The 23,531-nt window shown below is 40.0% G+C and overlaps 1 protein-coding gene across 10 annotated transcripts in view; it reads left to right on the top strand.

The window, feature by feature from the left end:
- The window catches only part of ALMS1 (ALMS1 centrosome and basal body associated protein), a 230,037-nt gene that overhangs the window by 86,839 nt on the left and 119,667 nt on the right, over positions 1-23,531 (top strand). For all 10 annotated transcript variants that reach the window (XR_010129944.1, XM_063695797.1, XM_063695799.1 and 7 more), the window contains one exon: positions 17,265-19,129. Coding sequence is in view for 9 of the 10 variants with exons in the window: in XM_063695797.1 (XP_063551867.1) it covers positions 17,265-19,129 (1,865 nt within the window). In the remaining variant the exon portion in view is untranslated. The remainder of the gene's footprint in view (positions 1-17,264; positions 19,130-23,531) is intronic.

Below are 23,531 nucleotides of genomic sequence, written 5' to 3'. Positions count from 1 at the left end.
AGAATATGTATTTGAAATTTGCAATCAGCATAATCAAAGTCAAATACTTTTGTTATGCCTATAAAACATTTGTGAGAAAAGTCATATAATATGGTGGAGTAGGGAACTCTAGGGCTCTTGCAAAAACACCTAATAAGCTTCCAGAAACTATCAGAATTAGTTTTCGTAGAACTCTGGAATTTAGTTAACATTAAAAACCAGGAAAAGTAGGGAGCTGTAGCGCTGCAGAAAGGGAACACTATGGCACCTTAAATTGCTCACCTACCATTCCTTGTGCCTAGATGAACAATGACTTTGAAGACAGCAGCTTACACTCATGGTGCAGGCTGTTAGCACCAGAAGGATTAGTACAGATCTTGCTCTCAAAAAATTGTGATCGTTTTAACCTGTCTGAAGTATCTGAAGGACCAGTATAGAGCTTCCTTTTGTTTTACACAACTCAGAGCTTTCCTGGGACTGGGGTGGCTTGTCTGTCATCACGTGTCAAAAGTATTTAAAAGCCAGAGTATCAGCTGTAGAAGCCTGAGTCTGGGGATAAAAATTAGGACAATGAATAGGTAGACAAAAAGCCAGGAAGGAACGGTTGAAAAGGAGATATGGGGTGGTATAAGGACTTTTAAATGCTTTTGTGTATGCTGAGAAATTGAGAATGCTACGTACATGCCTAGGATTGGACAGCTCCTCAGAGAAGGCTTGAGAAGACCCTAAGCTTTCACCACTAGCTGACCTTCAGGCTCTGCCTAACTAAGTAGGATGTGAAGGCTAAGATATAGTTGTAAACAGCCTGGCTTAGTGTTGATGGAATGCCCCAACACAGAGCAAAAAAGACTGGGAGTGTTTTTTTTTCTTTCCCATTACCTTTTTTCTTTCCTTGGCTGCAGGTGTTTAAGGAACCTGTCAAAATAGTAGTTGACCCTGAAGCTAAGTGAGCACAGACTTCAGTTCCATGCACAACAAAGAATGTAAGCTTTATGAAATAGTCACTAAACAACACTTCCAACAAGCAGTAACAGCAAACTCCAGGGAAGGGGGAGAATCCAGTATCCAGAGTTGTCACTTTATAATATTGAATATGTCCAGTTTTCAACAAATTATAAGGCATGCAAAGAAGTAAAAAAGTGTGACTCATTCAGAGGAAAAAAGAGAAATTAATGAAACTATCCCTGAGGAAGCCCACCTTAAATGTACTCAATGAGCTGAACAATACCATCAGCAAAGAACTAAGGGAAACCAAGAAAAGGATTTCCCACCAAAAAGAAATATCGACAAAGAGAAATTATAAAAAGGAAACAAATAGAAATTCTGCAGCTGAAAAGTACAGTAACAAAAATTCTTTAGAAGGATTCAATAGCTAATTTGAGTAGTCTGAACAAAGAATCAGTGAACTTGAAGAAAGGTCAGTTGATTTATTTATTCGAGGAGCAGAAAGAGAAAAGAATAAAGAAAATGAACAGGGCTATGGGACATCCCCAAGCATACCAACATATGCATTATGGGATTCTTAGAGGGAGGAGAGAGAGAGAGAGAGAGAGAAAGGGGCGGTAATAATATTTGAAGAAATAATGGTTGAAAACTTCCCTAATTTGTTGAAAAATGACTTTCAAATGGGTTAAACTCAAAGAGACCCACACCATGACACATTATAGTCAAATTGTTAAATATTTAGCATAGGTGTTGGTTCTATTAGTAGAAATATACTTTCCTTAATGAAGTCAGCTTTAACAGATTTTTTTTTTAAATCTGGTTTTGAAGTCATAAAATACAAAACTATGAGCTTCTTACAAAGTTATTCCTGCCGTAAATACTGTGGTAATTTATATATTAAAAAAATTGAGAACTTTTTTTTAAACAAGTGTTTCCAAAAGCTTATTGATTTTTAAGTAAGTTTTGTATCACATGGTAATATGTTTCTTTTATTTGTAGAAAGTAGATTTTTACTTTTTAGTGCTTGTTGACTCTGTGTGTGTGTGTGTGTGTCTGTGTCTGTGTATTGGTTTACATGACGGTGAAGAACTACTTATTTCTTTTTTGGTTTGTTACATGAAGTCTTTGACATTGTTTGTTTGTTTGTGACAGGGTCTTGCTCGGTCACCGAGGCTGGAGTGTAGTGGCTGGATCATAGCTCACTGCAACGTCCACCTCCCGAGCTCAAGCTACCCTTCCACCTCAGTCTCTCAAAGTGCTGGTATTACAGGCTTGAGCCACTGCACCTGGCTGATGTGTCATTAAGCTGGATGATGAGAGAATAATATAACCTGATAAAACTCATGTAGATCTGTTGAGAAGAGATAATTTTAATTGTGAAATAGTCTCTGGAAATTAGTAAAAGACATATTTTAGCTAATCAATAATTTCATAACATCTTTATCTCAGTATAATTTACTATAATACATAAGGTTTGCCCATTTAAAGTGTATAGTTTATAGAATTTTACAATAGCATAATTTTAGAACTTTGTTGTCATTAGCCCCTCTCCCCCAATTCCCTAGCCCTAGGCAAACACCAGTCCACTTTCTCTCCCAATTCTTTTTTGCCAATTCTGGACATTTTATATAAACAGAATTGTAATATATGATCTTTTGTGACTGCCTTCTTTTACTTAGCATAATGTTTTCAAGAGTCATTCATGTTATGTTGTAATGTGAATCAGTACTTCATCCCTTTTTATTGACAAATTATATTTCATTGTATAGATACTTTGTTTACTCATTAGTTGGTAGACATTTGGATTTTCCACTCTGGCCATTGTGAATAGTGCTGCTATGAACATAGTAAGTGTTTATGTGTTAGGGTGGGTGTTTCATTTCTCTTGGTTATATACCTAACAGTAGAATTACTGGGACATATAGTAACTCCATGTTTAACATGTTGAGGAACTTCTAAACTTTTTTCTGAAGTAGCTGCACTATTTACATTCCCGTGAGCAGTATATGAGGGTTTCAGTTTCTCCATGTCCTTTCCAACATTTGTCATTTTCTGTCTTTTTGATTATAGCCTGGTTGGGTGTTAAGGGGTATTTATTGTGTTTTTTACCTATTTCTAACAACTAATGGTGTTGAACATCTTTTCATGTGCTTATTGGTCATTTATCTTTTCTGATGAAATACCTATTCAAATTCTTTACCCATTTATAAATTTATCACTTTACAAATTTGTTGAGTTGCAAGCATTCTTTTTATATTCTGGATATTAGACCTTTAGCAGATTTATGGACTTACCAATATTTTCTCCCATTCTGTAGACTTTTTTACTTTCTTGATGGTGACCTTTGATACACAAAAGTTTTAAATTCTGATGAACTCTAACTTATCAGACTTTTATTCTTTGCACTTTTGGTGACATATCTAAGAAATCAGTGTATAACCCAGGGTCACAAAGATTTAGTGTTTTCTTCTGAGAGATTTAGTTTTAGTTTTTATATTTAGATCTGTGGTTCTATTTGGGGCAATTAAAATTTTTATTTTTTTAATTGTGATAAAATATACATAAAATTTATCATCTTAACCATTGTTAAGTATATGGTTCAGTGGCGTTAAGTACATTCATATTGTTGTTTAACCAATCTCTACAGCTTTTTAAATCTTGTAATACTGAAACTCTATATCCATTAAACAACAACTCCCCATTTTCCCCTTCCCCTTAGGCCCTAGCAACCACCATTCTACTTTCTGTCTCTATGAATTTGGCTACTCTAGGTACCTTATAGTAGCAGAATCACACAGTATATGTCTTTTTGCCACTGGTTTATTTCATTCAGTAGTATATTCTTAAAATTCACCCATGTTGTACTATATGTCAGAATTTCCTTCTTTTTTGAGATTATATTATTCCATTGTATGTGTATGCCACAAACAAAAGTTTATCCATTCATCTGTTGATAGACACTTGAGTTGCTTCTGCCATTTGGCTATTGTGAATAGTGCTGCTGTGAACATGCTTGTTATAATTATCTCTTCAAGGTCCTGCTTTCACTTCTTTTGGGTATAGACCCAAAAGTGGAATTCCTGGATCATACAGTCATTCTACTTTTAAGTTTTTGAGGAAGCTCCGTACTGTTTTCCATAAGGGCTACACTGTTTACATTCCCACCAGCAGTATTCGAGGGTACTGATTTCTCCACAGCCTTGCCAATACTTGTTATTTTCTGTTTTTTTTTTTGTTTGTTTTTTTCCTTCTTAATAATGGCTATTCTAACAGGTCTGAAGTGATGTCTCATTGTGGTGGTGATTTTCATTTCCCTTATGATTAGTAATATTGAGCTTCTTTTCATTTTTGGTTGGCCAGTTGTATACCTTCTCTGGAGAAATGTCTATTATTTTTGCCTATCTTTGAATCAGGTTTTGTTGTTGTTGTTCTTGAGTTGTAAGTGTCCTTTATATGTTCTGGGTATTAACCTTGCATCAGATACAGTGAGTCTTTGCCTCACATCTTTGTTAAGTTCTTGGAAACTGTGACTTGTAAGTAAAGTGACGTATAGCATAGCAAAACAAACTGATATAAGTTAATTGATAAAACAAGAGTTAAGTTCCTATGGTATTCAGTACATTGTTTCACTTAAAGGTGCAATTTCTAAGTACCTATTGATGATGTTAAGTGAAGACTTATTGTACATGATTTGCAAATATTTTCTCCCATTTGCTAGGTTACCTTTTCACTCTGTTGATGGTGTCCTTTGGTGAACAGAAGTTTTAAATTTTGATTTAGTCCAATTTATCGACTTTTACTTTTGTTGCCTTTCTCCTTTGAGTCAGTTTTTATGTATGGCATGCAAATTCGTCTTTGCATATAGATATTGAGTTGTTTCAGCACTGTTGAAAAGACTCTTCTTTCCCTGTTGAATTTTCATGACCTCTTTGCTGAAAATCAATTTACCATAAATGTTAGTGTTTATTTCAATTTACCATAAATGTTAGTGTCGGTTCTATGCCATTGATCTACATGACTGTCCTTATGCCATTACTGCGCTGTCTTGATTATTGTAGCTTTGGAGTAAGTTTTGACATCGGAAAGAGTGAGTCCTCCAACGATGTTTGTCATTTTCAAGATTATTTTGGCTATTCTGGGTTTATGATCTGCTTGTCAATTACTGAAAAAAAAAAGGCTAGGCTTTTAGTAAGAGTTGCATTGAATCTCTAGATTACTATGGGAAATATTACCACTTGAATCTCTAGATTAGTTTAGGAAGTATTAATCTTTCAGTCCATAAACGTGAGCCAGTTTTCTAGTTATTTTGATTTTCTTCCATTTCATTCTATGTTTTTTAGTATACTAGACATATATTTATTTTGCTAAATATATTCTCAAGTATTTAATTGTTTTTCTTGCTGTTGTAAATTGAATTTTTTAAAAAAATTTATTTTTGGATTGTGAATTGCTAGTGTATTAAAATACAGTTGATTTTTGTATATTGCACTGGCATCCTGCAGCTTTGCTGAACTTACTAATCTTAATTGGTTTGTCCTGGTTTCCTTGGGATTTCCTGTAAGAAGTTCATGTCATCTGCAAATAGATATAGTTGTACTTCTTTCTTTCCAATCTAGATGTCTTTAATTTCTTACCTGGTTGCCCTGGCAATATGTAACATCCAATATGATATTGAATAGAAGAGGTAAGAATGGCCATACTTGTCTTGTTCTTGATTGTAGGGAGAAAGCATCTAGCTTTTCATTATTCGGTATTATGTTAGCGCTGAGTCTTTCATAGGTACTCTTCATCTGGTTAAAGAAATCCCTTCCATTCCTAGTTTGCTGAGAAATTTTATCACAAAAACGTATTGGGTTTTGTTGAACTGAACAGTAGCTTTTAAGAGCCTGTTACATACCTAATGACATGTGCTTGGTTTGTTGTAAAATTACTTGGAAATGGTTATGTGAAAATACTGAAACTTACTTGGCAAATACTAAAGCTACAAGAATTTTTAAAATGGAAAGGTTATTATGAAAGCTTGAAAGATGCAATGGGAGGAGGTAGAGCATGAAGTGTTAAAAAATTTGTAAGATATAATTGTTGGAAAGGAAGAAGAGAAATATATTTTGGGATGAGGATAAATCTACTCATGCATACTTTTAAGAGGCTGGAATAGGTTTATGTTTCTCAAATTCGGATATTTGCTTCCCACTGATATGTCAGGAGGTATCAAGGCAATAAGAAGCCACAGAATAAAAACAACATTTTTTTTGCCCAAATAAAATTTTTACATCTATTTTTATCAGCTAATGACAGAATATTTTTATTTATTTAGTAATTTATTCGTTTATTTATTTATTTATTTATTTTACTTTAAGTTCCAGGATACATATGCAGAACGTGCAGGTTTGTTACACAGGTATACATGTGCCATGGTGGTTTGCTGCACCTATCAACCCATCATTTAGGTTTTAAGCCCTGCATGCATTAGGTATTTGTCCTAATGCTCTCCCTCCCCTTGCCCCTGACCCCACCGACAGGCCCCGGTGTGCGATGTTCCCCTCCCTGTGTCCATGTGTTCTCATTGTTCAACTCCCATTTATGAGTGAGAACACGTGGTGTTTGGTTTTCTGTTCCTGTGTTAGTTTGCTGAGAATGATGGCTTCCGGCTTCATCCATGTCCCAGCAAAGGACATGGTCTTATTCTTTTTTATGGCTGCATAGTATTCCATGGTATATATGTGCCACATTTTCTTTATCCAGTCTATCATTGATGGGCAAAAAGTGGCATTTTTAAAGTGTTAGTTTTGTCCAGTGGTATTTAATTTTTTTTAAGTCAACATTTTGTTTTGAAATAATTGTAGTTTCACATGTGATAAATAATATAGAGATATCACATATACCCTTCACCCAATTTCCCCAAGTGGTAACATCTTGCAAAACTGTGGTGATATATCACCACCACTACGTTGATATTGATACAGCCAAGATACTGAACATTTACATCACTACAAAGGTGCCTCATGATACCTTATAATAGCTACTTGCACTTCTCTCCTGCCCCACCTTTTACTGAGCTCCTGGCAACCACTAATTTGTTCCTTTGTTTCTATAACTTTGTAATTTCAAGAATGTCATATAAACGATAACATATAGTATGCAACCTTATTGTATTGGCCTTTTTTTCACTCAGCATAATTATCTGGAGATTCATCCAGACTGTTTTGTGTATCAGTAGTTTTTCTTTTTTATTGATGTATAGTATTCCAAAGTATGAATGCACCACAGTTTAAATATTCACTATTGAAGGACATCTTGGTTGTTTCCCAGTTTTTGGCTTTACCAGTACAGCTGCTGTAAACATTCATATGCAAGTTTTTGTGTGAATATGTCTTTGTTTCTGTGGGGTAGATGCCCAGGATTGCAATTGCTGGGTCATATGGTAGTTGCATGTTTAGTTTTTTGAAAGACAGGCCACACCTTTTTCCAGGGTGGTTATATCATTTACATTCCCACCAGCAGTGTGTGAGTAATCCATATCCTCACCAGCATTTGATACTGTCACTATTTTTATTCTAGTCATTCTAATAGGTATGTAGTGGTATCTTATTAAGTTTTTAATGTGTATTTCCTTAATGGTTTTTGATGTTGCACATTTTTTAATATCTCTGTTTCCAGTCTCTTTCTCCTGTTAAGTGAAATGTCTGTATCTTTTGCCCATTTTCTTTTTTTATTTTTATTTTTATTTATTTATTTTTATTATTATACTTTAAGTTTTAGGGTACATGTACACATTGTGCAGGTTAGTTACATATGTATACATGTGCCATGCTGGTGCGCTGCACCCACTAACTCGTCATCTAGCATTAGGTATATCTCCCAATGCTATCCCTCCCCCCTCCCCCCACCCCACAACAGTCCCCAGAGTGTGATATTCCCCTTCCTGTGTCCATGTGATCTCATTGTTCAATTCCCACCTATGAGTGAGAATAGGCGGTGTTTGGTTTTTTGTTCTTGCGATAGTTTACTGAGAATGATGATTTCCAATTTCATCCATGTCCCTACAAAGGACATGAACTCATCATTTTTTATGGCTGCATAGTATTCCATGGTGTATATGTGCCACATTTTCTTAATCCAGTCTATCATTGTTGGACATTTGGGTTGGTTCCAAGTCTTTGCTATTGTGAATAATGCCGCAGTAAACATACGTGTGCATGTGTCTTTATAGCAGCATGATTTATAGTCCTTTGGGTATATACCCAGTAATGGGATGGCTGGGTCAAATGATATTTCTAGTTCTAGATCCCTGAGGAATCGCCACATTGACTTCCACAACGGTTGAACTAGTTTACAGTCCCACCAACAGTGTAAAAGTGTTCCTATTTCTCCACATCCTCTCCAGCACCTGTTGTTTCCTGACTTTTTAATGATTGCCATTCTAACTGGTGTGAGATGGTATCTCATTGTGGTTTTGATTTGCATTTCTCTGATGGCCAGTGATGGTGAGCATTTTTTTCATGTGTTTTTTGGCTGCATAAAGGTCTTCTTTTGAGAAGTGTCTGTTCATGTCCTTCGCCCACTTTTTGATGGGGTTGTTTGTTTTTTTCTTGTAAATTTGTTTGAGTTCATTGTAGATTCTGGATATTAGCCCTTTGTCAGGTGAGTAGGTTGCGAAAATTTTCTCCCATTTTGTAGGTTGCCTGTTCACTCTGATGGTAGTTTCTTTTGCTGTGCAGAAGCTCTTTAGTTTAATGAGATCCCATTTGTCAATTTTGGCTTTTGTTGCCATTGCTTTTGGTGTTTTAGACATGAAGTCCTTGCCCATGCCTATGTCCTGAATGGTAATGCCTAGGTTTTCTTCTAGGGTTTTTATGGTTTTAGGTCTCACGTTTAAGTCTTTAATCCATCTTGAATTAATTTTTGTATAAGCTGTAAGGAAGGGATCCAGTTTCAGCTTTCTACATATGGCTAGCCAGTTTTCCCAGCACCATTTATTAAACAGGGAATCCTTTCCCCATTGCTTGTTTTTGTCAGGTTTGTCAAAGATCAGATAGTTGTAGATATGCTGCATTATTTCTGAGGGCTCTGTTCTGTTTCATTGATCTATATCTCTGTTTTGGTACCAGTACCATGCTGTTTTGGTTACTGTAGCCTTGTAGTATAGTTTGAAGTCAGGTAGCGTGATGCCTCCAGCTTTGTTCTTTTGGCTTAGGATTGACTTGGCGATGCAGGCTCTTTTTTGGTTCCATATGAACTTTAAAGTAGTTTTTTCCAATTCTGTGAAGAAAGGCATTGGTAGCTTGATGGGGATGGCACTGAATCTGTAAATGACCTTGGGCAGTATGGCCATTTTCACGATATTGATTCTTCCTACCCATGAGCATGGAATGTTCTTCCATTTGTTTGTATCCTCTTTTATTTCCTTGAGCAGTGGTTTGTAGTTCTCCTTGAAGAGGTCCTTCACATCCCTTGTAAGTTGGATTCCTAGGTATTTTATTCTCTTTGAAGCAATTGTGAATGGGAGTTCACTCATGATTTGGCTCTGTTTGTCTGTTGTTGGTGTATAAGAATGCTTGTGATTTTTGTACATTGATTTTGTATCCTGAGACTTTGCTGAAGTGGCTTATCAGCTTAAGGAGATTTTGGGCTGAGACAATGGGGTTTTCTAGATATACAATCATGTCATCTGCAAACAGGGACAATTTGACTTCTCTTTTCCTAATTGAATACCTTTTATTTCCTTCCCCTGCCTAATTGCCCTGGCCAGAACTTCCAACACCATGTTGAATAGGAGTGGTGAGAGAGGGCATCCCTGTCTTGTGCCAGTTTTCAAAGGGAATGCTTCCAGTTTTTGCGCATTCAGTATGATATTGGCTGTGGGTTTGTCATAGATAACTCTTATTATTTTGAAATACGTCCCATCAATACCTAATTTATTGAGAGTTTTTAGCATGAAGTGTTGTTGAATTTTGTCAAAGGCTTTTTCTGCATCTATTGAGAAAATCATGTGGTTTTTGTCTTTGGTTCTGTTTATATGCTGGATTACATTTATTGATTTGCATATATTGAACCAGCCTTGCATCCCAGGGATGAAGCCCACTTGATCATGATGGATAGGCTTTTTGGTGTGCTGCTGGATTCAGTTTGCCAGTATTTTATTGAGGATTTTTGCATCAGTGTTCATCAAGGATATTTGTCTAAAATTCTCTTTTTTTGTTGTGGCTCTGCCTGGCTTTGGTATCAGAATGATGCTGGCCTCATAAAAAGAGTTAGGGAGGATTCCCTCTTTTTCCATTGATTGGAATAGTTTCAGAAGTAATGGTACCAGTTCCTCCTTGTACCTCTGGTAGAATTCAGCTGTGAATCCATCTGGTCCTGGACTCTTTTTGGTTGGTAAGCTATTGATTATTGCCACAATTTCAGATCCTGTTATTGGTCTATTCAGAGATTCAACTTCTTCCTGGTTTAGTCTTGGGAGGGTGTATGTGTCAAGGAATTTATCCATTTCTTCTAGATTTTCTAGTTTATTTGCATAGAGGTGTTTGTAGTATTCTCTGATGGTAGTTTGTTTTTCTGTGGGATCAGTGGTGATATCCCCTTTATCATTTTTAATTGTGTCTATTTGATTCTTCTCTCTTTTTTTCTTTATTAGTCTTGCTAGCAGTCTATCAGTTTTGTTGATCCTTTCAAAAAACCAGCTCCTGGATTCATTAATTTTTTGAAGGGTTTTTTGTGTCTCTATTTCCTTCAGTTCTGGTCTGATTTTAGTTATTTCTTGCCTTCTGCTAGCTTTTGAATGTGTTTGCTCTTGCTTCTCTAGTTCTTTTAATTGTGATGTTAGGGTGTCAATTTTGGATCTTTCCTGCTTTCTGTTGTGGGCATTTAGTGCTATAAATTTCCCTCTACACACTGCTTTGAATGCGTCCCAGAGATTCTGGTATGTTGTGTCTTTGTTCTCGTTGGTTTCAAAGAACATCTTTATTTCTGCCTTCGTTTCGTTATGTACCCAGTAGTCATTCAGGAGCAGGTTGTTCAGTTTCCACGTAGTTGAGCGGTTTTGAGTGAGATTCTGAATCCTGAGTTCTAGTTTGATTGCACTGTGGTCTGAGAGATAGTTTGTTATAATTTCTGTTCTTTTACATTTGTTGAGGAGAGCTTTAGTTCCAAGTATGTGGTCAGTTTTGGAATGGGTGTGGGTGGTGCTGAAAAAAATGTATATTCTGTTGATTTGGGGTGGAGAGTTCTGTAGATGTCTATTAGGTCCACTTGGTGCAGAGCTGAGTTCAATTCCTGGGTATCCTTGTTGACTTTCTGTCTCATTGATCTGTCTAATGTTGACAGTGGGGTGTTAAAGTCTCCCATTATTAATGTGTGGGAGTCTAAGTCTCTTTGTAGGTCACTCAGGACTTGCTTTATGAATCTGGGTGCTCCTGTATTGGGTGCATATATATTTAGGATAGTTAGCTCTTCTTGTTGAATTGATGCCTTTACCATTATGTAGTGGCCTTCTTTGTCTCTTTCGATCTTTGTTGGTTTAAAGTCTGTTTTATCAGAGACTAGGATTGCAACCCCTGCCTTTTTTTGTTTTCCATTTGCTTGGTAGATCTTCCTCCATCCTTTTATTTTGAGCCTATGTGTGTCTCTGCATGTGAGATGGGTTTGCTGAATACAGCACACTGATGGGTCTCGACTCTTTATCCAATTTGCCAGTCTTTGTCTTTTAATTGGAGCATTTAGTCCATTTACATTTAAAGTTAATATTGTTATGTGTGAATTTGATCCTGTCATTATGATGTTAGCTGGTTATTTTGCTCATTAGTTGATGCAGTTTCTTCCTAGTCTTGATGGTCTTTACATTTTGGCATGATTTTGCAGCGGCTGGTACCGGTTGTTCCTTTCCATGTTTAGCGCTTCCTTCAGGAGCTCTTTTAGGGCAGGCCTGGTGGTGACAAAATCTCTCAGCATTTGCTTGTCTGTAAAGGATTTTATTTCTCCTTCGCTTATGAAGCTTAGTTTGGCTGGATATGAAATTCTGGGTTGAAAATTCTTTTCTTTAAGAATGTTGAATATTGGCCCTCACTCTCTTCTGGCTTATAGGGTTTCTGCCGAGAGATCCGCTGTTAGTCTGATGGGCTTCCCTTTGTGGGTAACCCGACCTTTCTGTCTGGCTGTCCTTAACATTTTTTCCTTCATTTCAACTTTGGTGAATCTGACAATTAATGTGTCTTGGAGTTGCTCTTCTCGAGGAGTATCTTTGTGGCGTTCTCTGTATTTCCTGAATCTGAATGTTGGCCTGCCTTGCTAGATTGGGGAAGTTCTCCTGGATAATATCCTGCAGAGTGTTTTCCAACTTGGTTCCATTCTCCCTGTCACTTTCAGGTACACCAATCAGACGTAGATTTGTTCTTTTCGCATAGTCCCATATTTCTTGGAGGCTTTGCTCATTTCTTTTTATTCTTTTTTCTCTAAACTTCCCTTCTCGCTTCATTTCATTCATTTCTTCTTCCGTCGCTGATACCCTTTCTTCCAGTTGATCGCATCGGCTCCTGAGGCTTCTGCGTTCTTCACATAGTTCTCGAGCCTTGGTTTTCAGCTCCATCAGCTCCTTTAAGCACTTCTCTGTATTGGTTATTCTAGTTATACATTCTTCTAAATTTTTTTCAAGGTTTTCAACTTCTTTGCCTTTGGTTTGAATGTCCTCCCATAGCTCAGAGTAATTTGATCGTCTGAAGCCTTCTTCTCTCAGTTCGTCAAAGTCATTCTCCATCCAGCTTTGTTCCGTTGCTGGTGAGGAACTGCGTTCCTTTGGAGGAGGAGAGGTGCTCTGCTTTTTAGAGTTTCCAGTTTTTCTGCTCTGTTTTTTCCCCATCTTTGTGGTTTTATCTACTTTTGGTCTTTGATGATGGTGATGTACAGATGGGTTTTTGGTGTGGATGTCCTTTCTGTTTGTTAGTTTTCCTTCTAACAGACAGGACCCTCAGCTGCAGGTCTGTTGGAATACCCTGCCGTGTGAGGTGTCATTGTGCCCCTGCTGGGAGGTGCCTCCCTGTTAGGCTGCTCAGGGGTCAGGGGTCAGGGACCCACTTGAGTAGGCAGTCTGCCCGTTCTCAGATCTCCAGCTGCGTGCTGGGAGAACCCCTGCTCTCTTCAAAGCTGTCAGACAGGGACATTTAAGTCTGCAGAGGTTACTGCTGTCTTTTTGTTTGTCTGTGCCCTGCCCCCAGAGGTGGAGCCTACAGAGGCAGGCATGCCTCCTTGAGCTGTGGTGGGCTCCACCCAGTTCGAGCTTCCCGGCTGCTTTGTTTACCTAAGCAAGCCTGGGCAATGGCGGGCGCCCCTCCCCCAGCCTCGCTGCCACCTTGCAGTTTGATCTCAGACTGCTGTGCTAGCAATCAGCGACACTCCGTGGGCCTAGGACCCTCCGAGCCATGTGCGGGATATAATCTCCTGGTGCGCCGTTTTTTAAGCCGGTTGGAAAAGCGCAGTATTCGGGTGGGAGTGACCCGATTTTCCAGGTGCCGTCCGTCACCCCTTTCTTTGACTCGGAAAGGGAACTCCCTGACCCCTTGGGCTTCCCAAGTGAGGCAGTGCCTTGCCCTGCTTCGTCTTGCACACGGTGCGCACACCCACTGACCTGCGCCCACTGTCTGGCACTCCCTAGTGAGATGAACCCGGTACCTCAGATGGAAGTGCAGAAATCACCGTCTCCTGCGTGGCTCACGCTGGGAGCTGTAGACTGGAGCTGTTCCTATTCGGCCATCTTGGCTCCTGTCCCTCTTTTGCCCATTTTCTAATTGGATTGTCTTTTCCCTTTTTACTGTTGTGAGTTCTATATATATGTTAGTATATATGTTAGATGTAAGGCTAGCAGATACAAGACCTTTGTTGGATATGAGGTTTGCAAATATTTTCCTGTAACCTGTAGCTGGGAGAGAGAGGGGCATTTTGTTTTGCTGGATAGTCTAGGCTTCCCTAGACTTTCACTGACGCCACAAGGAAGGGATAGCACTTTATCAGCCAGCAGAGATGAAAGTAATTCCTGGGTTCCTCACTTGGCCTTTGCTGGTGTTGGTGTGAGTGGGTCTAGTTTTTTGTGTGATGGTTGGCTGGAGTAGAATGGTTATTATTTAAAAGTTCTCTCTTTTGCTAGGCTTCACCTCTACTGGGTTTTTAGCTAGTGAGAAAAGCTCTTGTTAGGGTTTTTTGTCTGTGTCCATTGTTCCTGGGTAGCTGACTTCTTCAGCTCCAAGTCTGTATATGCAAGAGAAAAAGAAAACCCAGGGATTGCACCACAGCATAATTCCTCAGGTCCCTAGATCTCTAGCTAATCTACCTTCTTCTCTACATCTTTCAGATTCTTCTTACATTTGTTTTATATATATTTTCCAGCGGGCTGAATTTTACTTAGCAGGAGCAATAGGGAAAAGTACATCTGGCCAGGCGCGGTGGCTCATGCCTGTAATCCCAGCACTTTGGGGAGGCTGAGGCAGGAGGATCCCTTGAATCCAGGAGTTGGAGACCAGCCTGGGCAACAAAGTGAGACCCAGTCTCTACAAAAATAAAAATAAGAAAATTAGCCCGGTGTAGTGGCATGTGCCTGTTGTCCCAGCTATCCAGGAGGCTGAGGTGGCAGGATCGCCTGAGACTGGGAGGTCGTGGCTTCAGTGATAGTGCCACAGCATTCCAGCCTGGGTGACACAGCAAGACCCTGTCTTAAACAGAGAAGAAGAGAAAAGAAAGAAAAATGTCACAGGATCCTCAGGGTGTCACTTTGCAAGCTGGAAACCACTGTGGCCAGCAGCACCTTCTGCCAGAGTATTGTTCACACTGCTGGGCACATTCTGCCCACTTGGCCTGGCAGGCTGTGCTTGACTCGCACTACTATGCTATGTCTTACACCTGGCAAGCATCAGCCAGGTGTGGAGTGGTGAGGGGTGTGTGGGCAAGCAAGTGTGGAGTCTAGCCACTGCACGCAGCCAGGCATGCTGACTGCTGTGGTAGGGCAGGCAGCTCCAGCGCTGCCACTGGTGCTGGCGCTACACAAGGCTGCAGCTGGACCAGATGTACTGTGCGTGGCTTCTGCTGTGGGCACCCACATCTGGGTGAGGGAAATGTGGTGGTGGCAACTGGAAGCTTGGAAGACACCAGGAACCACAAAACCCCAAAGAGGGTGTCATAGTCCTGGCTCAGGGACCCCCTAGGTCTGGGCTTCCCGAAAGGCCACAGCTTGTCTCTTCTTCTTGTTCCCTGCAACATGGCAGGCGGGGAGGGGGCATGTTTCAGCCCTGTTTGTGTTACAGCTCTTTTTGTTCCACCATGTGGTGGATCCTGAGCTCTTGTCCTGCATCCATGAAGAATGAGGTATGTGGACAACTGGAGGGTGAGCAAGATGGAGAGGAGTTTCATCGAGTGGCAGAACAGTTTTCAGGAGACCCAAAGTGGGTAGCTCCTTTCTGCAGGCAGGTCATCCTGACGACTGTCTATCTGTCAGTGGAGAGGAGAACCTAGAGTGGGTAGCTCCTGTCCACAGGCAGGTCGTCCCATTGTCTGTATAGCCCTCAGCAGAGAGGAGACCCAGAATGGGTAGCTCCTACCTGCATGCAGGTCATCCCATAATCTGCATCTTTCAGCAGAGAAGAGACCCGGAGTGGCTAGCTCCTATCTGCAGGCAGGTCATTCCATTGTCTCTCCAAGTCTGGCTGAGTCCAGGGTTTTTATGGGCTTCAGAGGGGAGGAGGTGCATGCCAATTGTCCATGGGCAGGCCCAGAAAAAGCACTATAAGTTCTCCTTTCTGCGAAACTGGCAGCCCTTCAACCCATCCCTGGCTTAAAGGTGGGGCTTCACTGGTGCCCTGCCCCTTTCTGCCCAGGAGCCTGTCTGCCATCTCTGCCATCTATGGTACCCATGGCACACCCAGGCTGTTTATGTCACGGGGCGCCTGCAGGCCCACTCTGAGCTGCCCTCAGCCCTCCCTGCCCCTGCAACCTCCCTCCTGTGCTTGTGGGTGCCCAGTGTCTGGAGGGGTGGCAGGGGGCTGGTGTGACAGTGCTGTCCCAAGTGTGCGCACACCTGGCTGGGTTGCAACAGTGCCTGGACTTGGCCTCAACTTTGCTGTGTAATTGGAGCGGGAACCAGGAGTGGGGAGAAGCCTGGCAGTGGGAGCAGGCACTTCTGAGCCTGCAGGGGCAGGGGGAGTTCCCAGATCCCCGAGAGTGCAGTGGTGCCTGGGTCTACAGCTGTGACTGGGCAGCTGCAGCTGTGCCCAGGAGGGTGGGGTTCCTGCCCCTCCAACTCAGAAGGGAGTGGGGCTTCTGCCTGTTCCTGGCTCCCACCACCTCAGTACAGCGAGTAGACCTAGCTGTTCCTTCCCCACTGCAGCTGGCATCATTGCAGCAGCCACTCCAGATGGGATGCTGCTGCCATCAAAAATATATCTATTCCATCACCTGGGGAGATGCAGCATAATATAAAATATTTTTATCTGAAATCAGATGTTGCTATATCATCAAATAGAATGCCAAGTTATAATGACTGTATAGGTAAAATACAGAAATCTCAAAGAAATGTTATGTTTATGGTAGCTTTGAGTACTGATCCTATGCGCCAGGAAACAAGGTCTTGGTTTTTTCCCCCCATTCTTAGGGGTAAAATATTAGGATGTAGGTCAAGCTTCTGTAATAGCCAAACATAGAGTGGCTCAAATAAGATAGAATTTTATTTTTTCACGTCATTGTTCATGTTAGGAAAGTGAGCTCTGTTCCTTGATGTCATCCAGGGACCCAAGCTGGCTGGACAACTAAGCTGTCTTACACATGACTTCCAAGGTTGTTCCATGCATTACCATTTTCAGGAGGCAAGAAAAATAGTGATGATAGTGGTGGTGATATTGGGGGAACATGCAGGTCAAGAACTTGATTTTAAGGACAGGAAGCAGAAGTTGTACTTGATGCCTTCATTCATATCCCATTGGTGTCAATCTAGTAATGTGGTTACAACTAGCTGCAGAAGAAACAGGAAATGTCTCCCACTTGGTGGCTATGTGGCCAGCAAAAATTTGAGTAAGGCATTTCTGTTATTAAAAGAAAGGTGAGAATACTTACTGGTGGACAATAGTAATCTTTGCTGTTTACTTTAGTGGAAATTTTTTAGAAGAACTCTCTGAGTGGTCTTAATCATTGTGAGCCATTTTATTCTGTAGTTAACTGTCTTTTTTGCTTGCTGTGCTCTTTGTCCTGTTATATTATAAAAGAATGACACGACCTTCATGGTCTAATCTTAGCGTGGGTATAAAACTGATTTGTTTATAACTACTTGGACTACTTCAAATAAGAACCTGTTTGTTTGTATCTTCTAGGGTTTACAGAGTCCACGGGGAATGGGATGCAAGCCAGAAGCTGTATGTAGTCACATTATTATTGAGAGCCATGAAAAGGGATGTTTCCGGACTCTAACTTCTGAACATCCACAACTAGATAGCCACCCCTGTGCTTTCAGATCTGCTGAACCCTCAGAAATGACCAGAGGACGGCAGAACCCATCATCATGCAGAGCCAAGCACGTCAACCTTTCTGCATCCTTAGACCAGAACAACTCCCATTTCAAAGTTTGGAATTCCTTGCAGTTAAAAAGCCATTCCCCATTTCAGAACTTTATACCTGATGAATTCAAAATCAGCAAAGGTCTTCAAATGCCATTCCATGAAAAGATGGACCCTTGGCTGTCAGAATTAGTAGAACCTGCTTTTGTGCCACCTAAAGAAGTGGATTTTCGTTCTTCATCACAAATGCCATCCCCAGAACCCATGAAAAAGTTTACTACCTCCATCACTTTTTCATCTCACCGACATTCTAAATGCATTTCCAATTCCTCTGTTGTTAAGGTTGGTGTTACTGAAGGTAGCCAGTGTACTGGAGCATCTGTGGGGGTATTTAATTCTCATTTCACTGAAGAACAAAATCCTCCTAGAGATCTTAAACAGAAAACCTCTTCCCCTTCATCATTTAAAACGCATAGTAATTCACAAGATAAAGAAGTGACTATTTTAGCAGAAGGTAGAAGGCAAAGCCAAAAATTACCTGTTGATTTTGAGCATTCTTTTCAAGAAGAAAAACACTTAGAAAGATCAGATTTTACAGGCAGTCATTCTGAGCCCAGTACCAGTGCAAATTTTAGCAATTTCAAGGAAATTCAGATTTCTGATAACCATACCCTTATTAGCATGGGCAGACCAAGTTCCACCCTAGGAGTAAGCAGATCGAGTTCCAGACTAGGAGTAAAAGAGAAGAATGTAACTATAACTCCAGATCTTCCTTCTTGCATTTTTCTTGAACAACGAGAGCTCTTTGAACAGAGCAAAGCCCCACGTGCAGATGACCATGTGAGGAAACACCATTCTCCCTCTCCTCAACATCAGGATTATGTAGCTCCAGACCTTCCTTCTTGCATTTTTCTTGAACAACGAGAACTCTTTGAACAGTGCAAAGCCCCATATGTAGATCATCAAATGAGAGAAAACCATTCTCCCCTTCCTCAAGGCCAGGATTCTATAGCTTCGGACCTTCCTTCTCCCATCTCTCTTGAACAATGCCAAAGCAAAGCGCCAGGTGTAGATGACCAAATGAATAAACACCATTTTCCCCTTCCTCAAGGTCAGGATTGTGTAGTGGAAAAGAATAATCAACATAAGCCTAAATCACACATTTCTAATATAAATGTTGAAGCCAAGTTCAATACTGTGGTCTCCCAGTCAGCCCCAAATCACTGTGCATTAGCAGCATCTGCATCTACTCCTCCTTCAAATAGAAAAGCACTTTCTTGTGTTCGTATAACTCTTTGTCCCAAGACTTCTTCCAAGTTGGATAGTGGAACTTTAGATGAAAGATTCCATTCATTGGATGCTGCTTCTAAAGCGAGGATGAATAGTGAGTTTAACTTTGACTTACATACTGTATCTTCGAGATCACTGGAACCAACCTCCAAATTATTGACCAGTAAACCTGTAGCACAGGATCAAGAATCTTTAGGTTTTCTAGGACCTAAATCTTCACTGGATTTCCAAGTCGTACAGCCTTCTCTTCCAGACAGTAACACTATTACTCAGGACTTGAAAACCATACCTTCTCAGAATAGCCAGATAGTAACCTCCAGGCAAATACAAGTGAACATTTCAGATTTCGAAGGACATTCCAATCCAGAGGGGACCCCAGTATCTGCAGATCGGTGAGTCTCATTGTGATAACAAGCAAGCTGGATGGACTTTGTAATAAAGGGTTTCAAATACTTAAGTAGATATCGGTTCTTGGGGGAAAGGCCGTGTGATTTCTCTGAGTGGAGGTTGTGTCTGGCTAATTACTAGAAGTCTTTCAAGGAATAAATGTGTTAAGTAAGAGAGAACATATGACAGTAATGCATTTATACTTTCAGAGGGCTTTTGGGAAGACTTGACATCAAGTGTTTTTAAAAATTGAATGACCTTGAAAAGAATCTTTGATCATCCAGTGATACAATTACGAATTTATTTACTGTGTTGGACATACGCTGAAGATCTCCTTTGGAGGTTGCACACACGTACATGGGTGCTTGGTCACTCTCTCTCTTCCGCTCTCCCTCTCTCTCTCTCTTCTCCAGCTCTCTGGTTCCATTTCATGACTTCCCTCAAATATTTAGTATTTACAGAGAAAGTGGCTTTACAGTGGAAAATCCTGGCAGATACCAGTTTAGTCAAATGATGAAGATTAGCATCGCCGGTAAAACATCTGTCAACATAATGTGCTCCCTGATATGATGCCCCACCTCATAGAGTATTGTAGGAAAGGAAACCCAATTCAGGGATAAGTTCGTTAGATTTATATTATTCAGCCCAATTTTAGCACATTGCCATTAATTCAGTTTTACTTAATGAGCCTCTTATGATATGGTGAAGCAGAACTACCTGTATGTTTAGTATTTTACCTTATAGTTGAAGAGGCATCGTACCACAGTGGAGAGCGCTAGGCTTGGAAAGGAGGAAGAAAGAAATGTTTATTCATAATCTACATGTGGTAGTAGTCATGGCAATAAGGAACTTAGATATGCTATCCTTCTTAGTTCTCATCATGATCCTATGAAGCAGGTGATGATATCTTTATTTTCCTACTGGGAAACTGAGATGCTGACTGTTACTTGTGCCAAAAGATGTTGTTTGTAGGCAAGAGAAAGAGCATTCAAATGCATTCTGTTTAATCAGAGTAAGGATTTGTTCCCCTACACAGTACTCTGTCCTAGAATTTGAACCCTAATTCCAACACTTCCAACCATGATCCTGGACAACTGATTTAATATCCTTGGCACTCATATGTAGAAGGAAAGGGTTGGAATGCTGAAAAGTCCCTTATAGCTCTAAAAGTTAGGGATTGAGATAATAGATTGGGGCAAAAAAACAAGGTCAATCTCTGATTTCAATGTTAAAAATAGTAGAGTGCCATAGAGATCAGTAATGATACCTTTAAAAATTTTTTTCTTTGAGACAGAGTCTCGCTCTGTCACCCAGGCCAGAGTACAGTGATGTGATCTTGGTTCACTGAAACCTCTGCCCCCTGGGTTCCCGTCCTGCCTCAGCCACCTGAATAGCTGGGACCACAGGCGTGCACCACCATGCCTGGCTAATTTTTGTATTTTTAGTAGAGACGAGGTTTTGCCATGTTGGCAAGGCTGGTCAGTATTGATACTTAAAAAAAAAAAAAAAAGAAGTTTAGAAATTAAAACATTGACAATTTCATATACAGTTTTTAAACTCTTCAAAGGTTAAATGCTAAGGTATTGTACTGAATACCTTAAAAATGAGATAAAGCTATGAATGAGAAGAAAGTAATAGATGATTATATATATGAACTAACAATAATGCCATTTGTTCAGGGTGTACATTTGTAGTGGATGCTTATATTATACTTAGTGTAATAATCAGAAATAGATATTATTACCTCAGTTGTGGATTTAAAAAACCTGAGACTTAGAGAAAATATTTTGCCCAAGATCACATGGCCATTGAGCATTGGAGGTGGCATTTGAGCCTAGGTTTATCGAACTCCACAGTCCATAAATAATGCAAACTACACACACACACACACACACACACACACAGATGCATAAAACATATATGTAAGTAAATATATATATAATACCTTATAAAATATTTATAAAGGGCTGGGTGCGGTGGCTCACACCTGTAATCCCAGCACTTTGGGAGGCCAAGGTGGGTGGATCACCTGAGGTTGAGAATTTGAGACCAGCATGATCAACATGGAGAAGCCCCATCTCTACTAAAAATACAAAATTAGCTAGGCATGGTGGCACATGCTTGTAATCCCAGCTACTCAGGAGGCTGAGGCAGGAGAATCGCTTGAACCTGGGAGGCGGAGGCTGCAGTGAGCCAAGATTGCACCACTGCACTCCAGCCTGGCAACAAAGCGAGACTCTGCCTCAAAAAAAAAAAATTATAAAGTATATATGTATAAAATATTTATAAAGTATATGTGTATAAAATATATTCAAACTTTTTCATTTTGAGATAATTTTAGACTTAGGAGTTGCAGAAATAGCACAGAGAGTTTCTGTATTATCTATTGCTGTGTATCATGTTACCCTGAAATATAGCAACTTAATAAACATCTGAAAATTTATGTAGGTCAGAAATCTAAATGTAGGTTATTTGGGTACTTCTGGCTTAGGTTGTCTCAGAACGTTGCAAACAAGGTATTGGCTGCAAATGTGGTCTCATCACAGGGCTTGCCTGAGAGGATATGCTTCCAGCCTCACTCATATGGCCATGGCTTTGGCCAGAGACATGGGCTTTTTGATTCTATAAGGCACTCATAATATGACACCTAAGCTTCCCTTAGTGAGGCAGTGAGAGGGCAAGAGAGGGTGCCCAAAACAAAAGCTACCGTCTTTTTGTAACCTACCCTTGGATGTGTCATCTCGTCACCTCTGCCACATTCTCTTCAGTAGAAATGAGTCACTGTCTAAAGCTCTCACCCAAGGGTTGGGAATTCCACAAGGTCCTGAATACCAGGAGGTAGATGTCATTGGGGGATATGTTAGAGGTTGTCCATGTAACCTTTACTGAAGCTTCCATTTATGTTAACATCTTACCGTAACATCATAACCATAAAATATTTATCAAAATAAGAAATTATTATTGGTGTAAAACTATATAGTCAAACATTGATTTCACCAGGTTTTTCCACAAATGAACCTTTTTTGTTTCAGATCCAACCCAGGATTCCGTCTTGCATTTTAGTTGTCATGTCTTAGACTCCTCCAATCTATGACAGTTTCCCAGTCTTTTTTTGTCTTTCATGACCTTGACGCTTTGAAGAGTGCTAATCAGTTATTTTGAAGAAGCTTCTTCAATTTAGCATTGTTTGATGGTTCAAGGTTAGATTAGGGTTATGCATTCTCAACACGTCACAACAGAGAACACATTATGTTGATATACATTACTGGTGATGTTAACCTTGGTCACTTGGCTAAAGTGGTATCTGCTAGGATTCTCCACTGTAAGGTTATTGTTTTTCCTTTGGAGATACTAAACATTTGAGGGAGATTTTGTTAGACTATACAAATAACCTGTTTCTGCTTAAACTTTGACTACTAATTTTAGCATTCATGAGTGGATCTTGGCTGTAGCAGTTATTACTCTGGTGTTTTAATTTTTTTATGTCTTTCATCTCTTTTACATTTGTTAATTGGAATTCTTCTGTAAGGAGAATTGTTCTTCCCTCATTTATTCCGCCCTAGGTTATTTATTTTCATTACTGTAGACTCATGAGTGTTTATTTCATTATTTGGATTATAATCCAATGCTACCATTACTATTTTGTTGCTCAAGTTCTCTTTTTAGCTATTTAGAGCACTTTTAGGTTGGCTCCTGTACCCTGCCCCAGAGCTGGAATCAACTGTTTAATTAAAAATCCCTCTTTTTGTTGTTGTTGTTGTTGTTGTTGTTTTCTTTCTTTTTGAGCCGGAGTCTTGCTCTGTCGCCCAGGCTGGAGTGCAGTGGCGTGATCTTGGCTCACTGCAACCTCCACCTCCCGGATTCAAGCAATTCACCTGCTTCAACCTCCAGAGTAGCTGGGATTACAGGTCTGCACCACCAAGCCCAGCTAATTTTCTGTATTTTTAGTAGAGACAGGGTTTCACCATGTTGGCCAGGCTGGTCTTGAACTCCTGACCTCAGGTGATCTGCCCACCTCGGCCTCCCAAAATGCTGGGATTACAGACGTGAGCCACCATGCCCAGCCAAAAAACCCTCTTATTTTTGAAGGGAGGAAGGAATATAGTATTTAGAAAGCAAGATGTAAGGACCTGGCATGCTCATTGCTGGTGGGATGTTGCTGTGTCTAGCCTTTCTCAGTGAATAAAGCTAAGAAATATAGATAGATTTGTAAATTTATGTGTATACTCATATCTGTATCTTTTAACGTGTGTGTGTGTGTGTTTTAAATCATGTGTCCATATTGATACCTCTGACTCTAGTACAGATCCACAAGGTTGATTCTAGCCTTTTCCCTTTCTTTATTTGTAACTTCTCTCTCTAATAGCGATAAAACTGGCTCTCATTATCTGTAATATATTTACCCTA

Source organism: Gorilla gorilla, chromosome 12 (assembly GCF_029281585.2).
Source record: "Gorilla gorilla gorilla isolate KB3781 chromosome 12, NHGRI_mGorGor1-v2.1_pri, whole genome shotgun sequence".
Classification (NCBI taxonomy): domain Eukaryota; kingdom Metazoa; phylum Chordata; class Mammalia; order Primates; family Hominidae; genus Gorilla; species Gorilla gorilla.
This window is presented reverse-complemented; position numbering and strand designations above follow the sequence as displayed.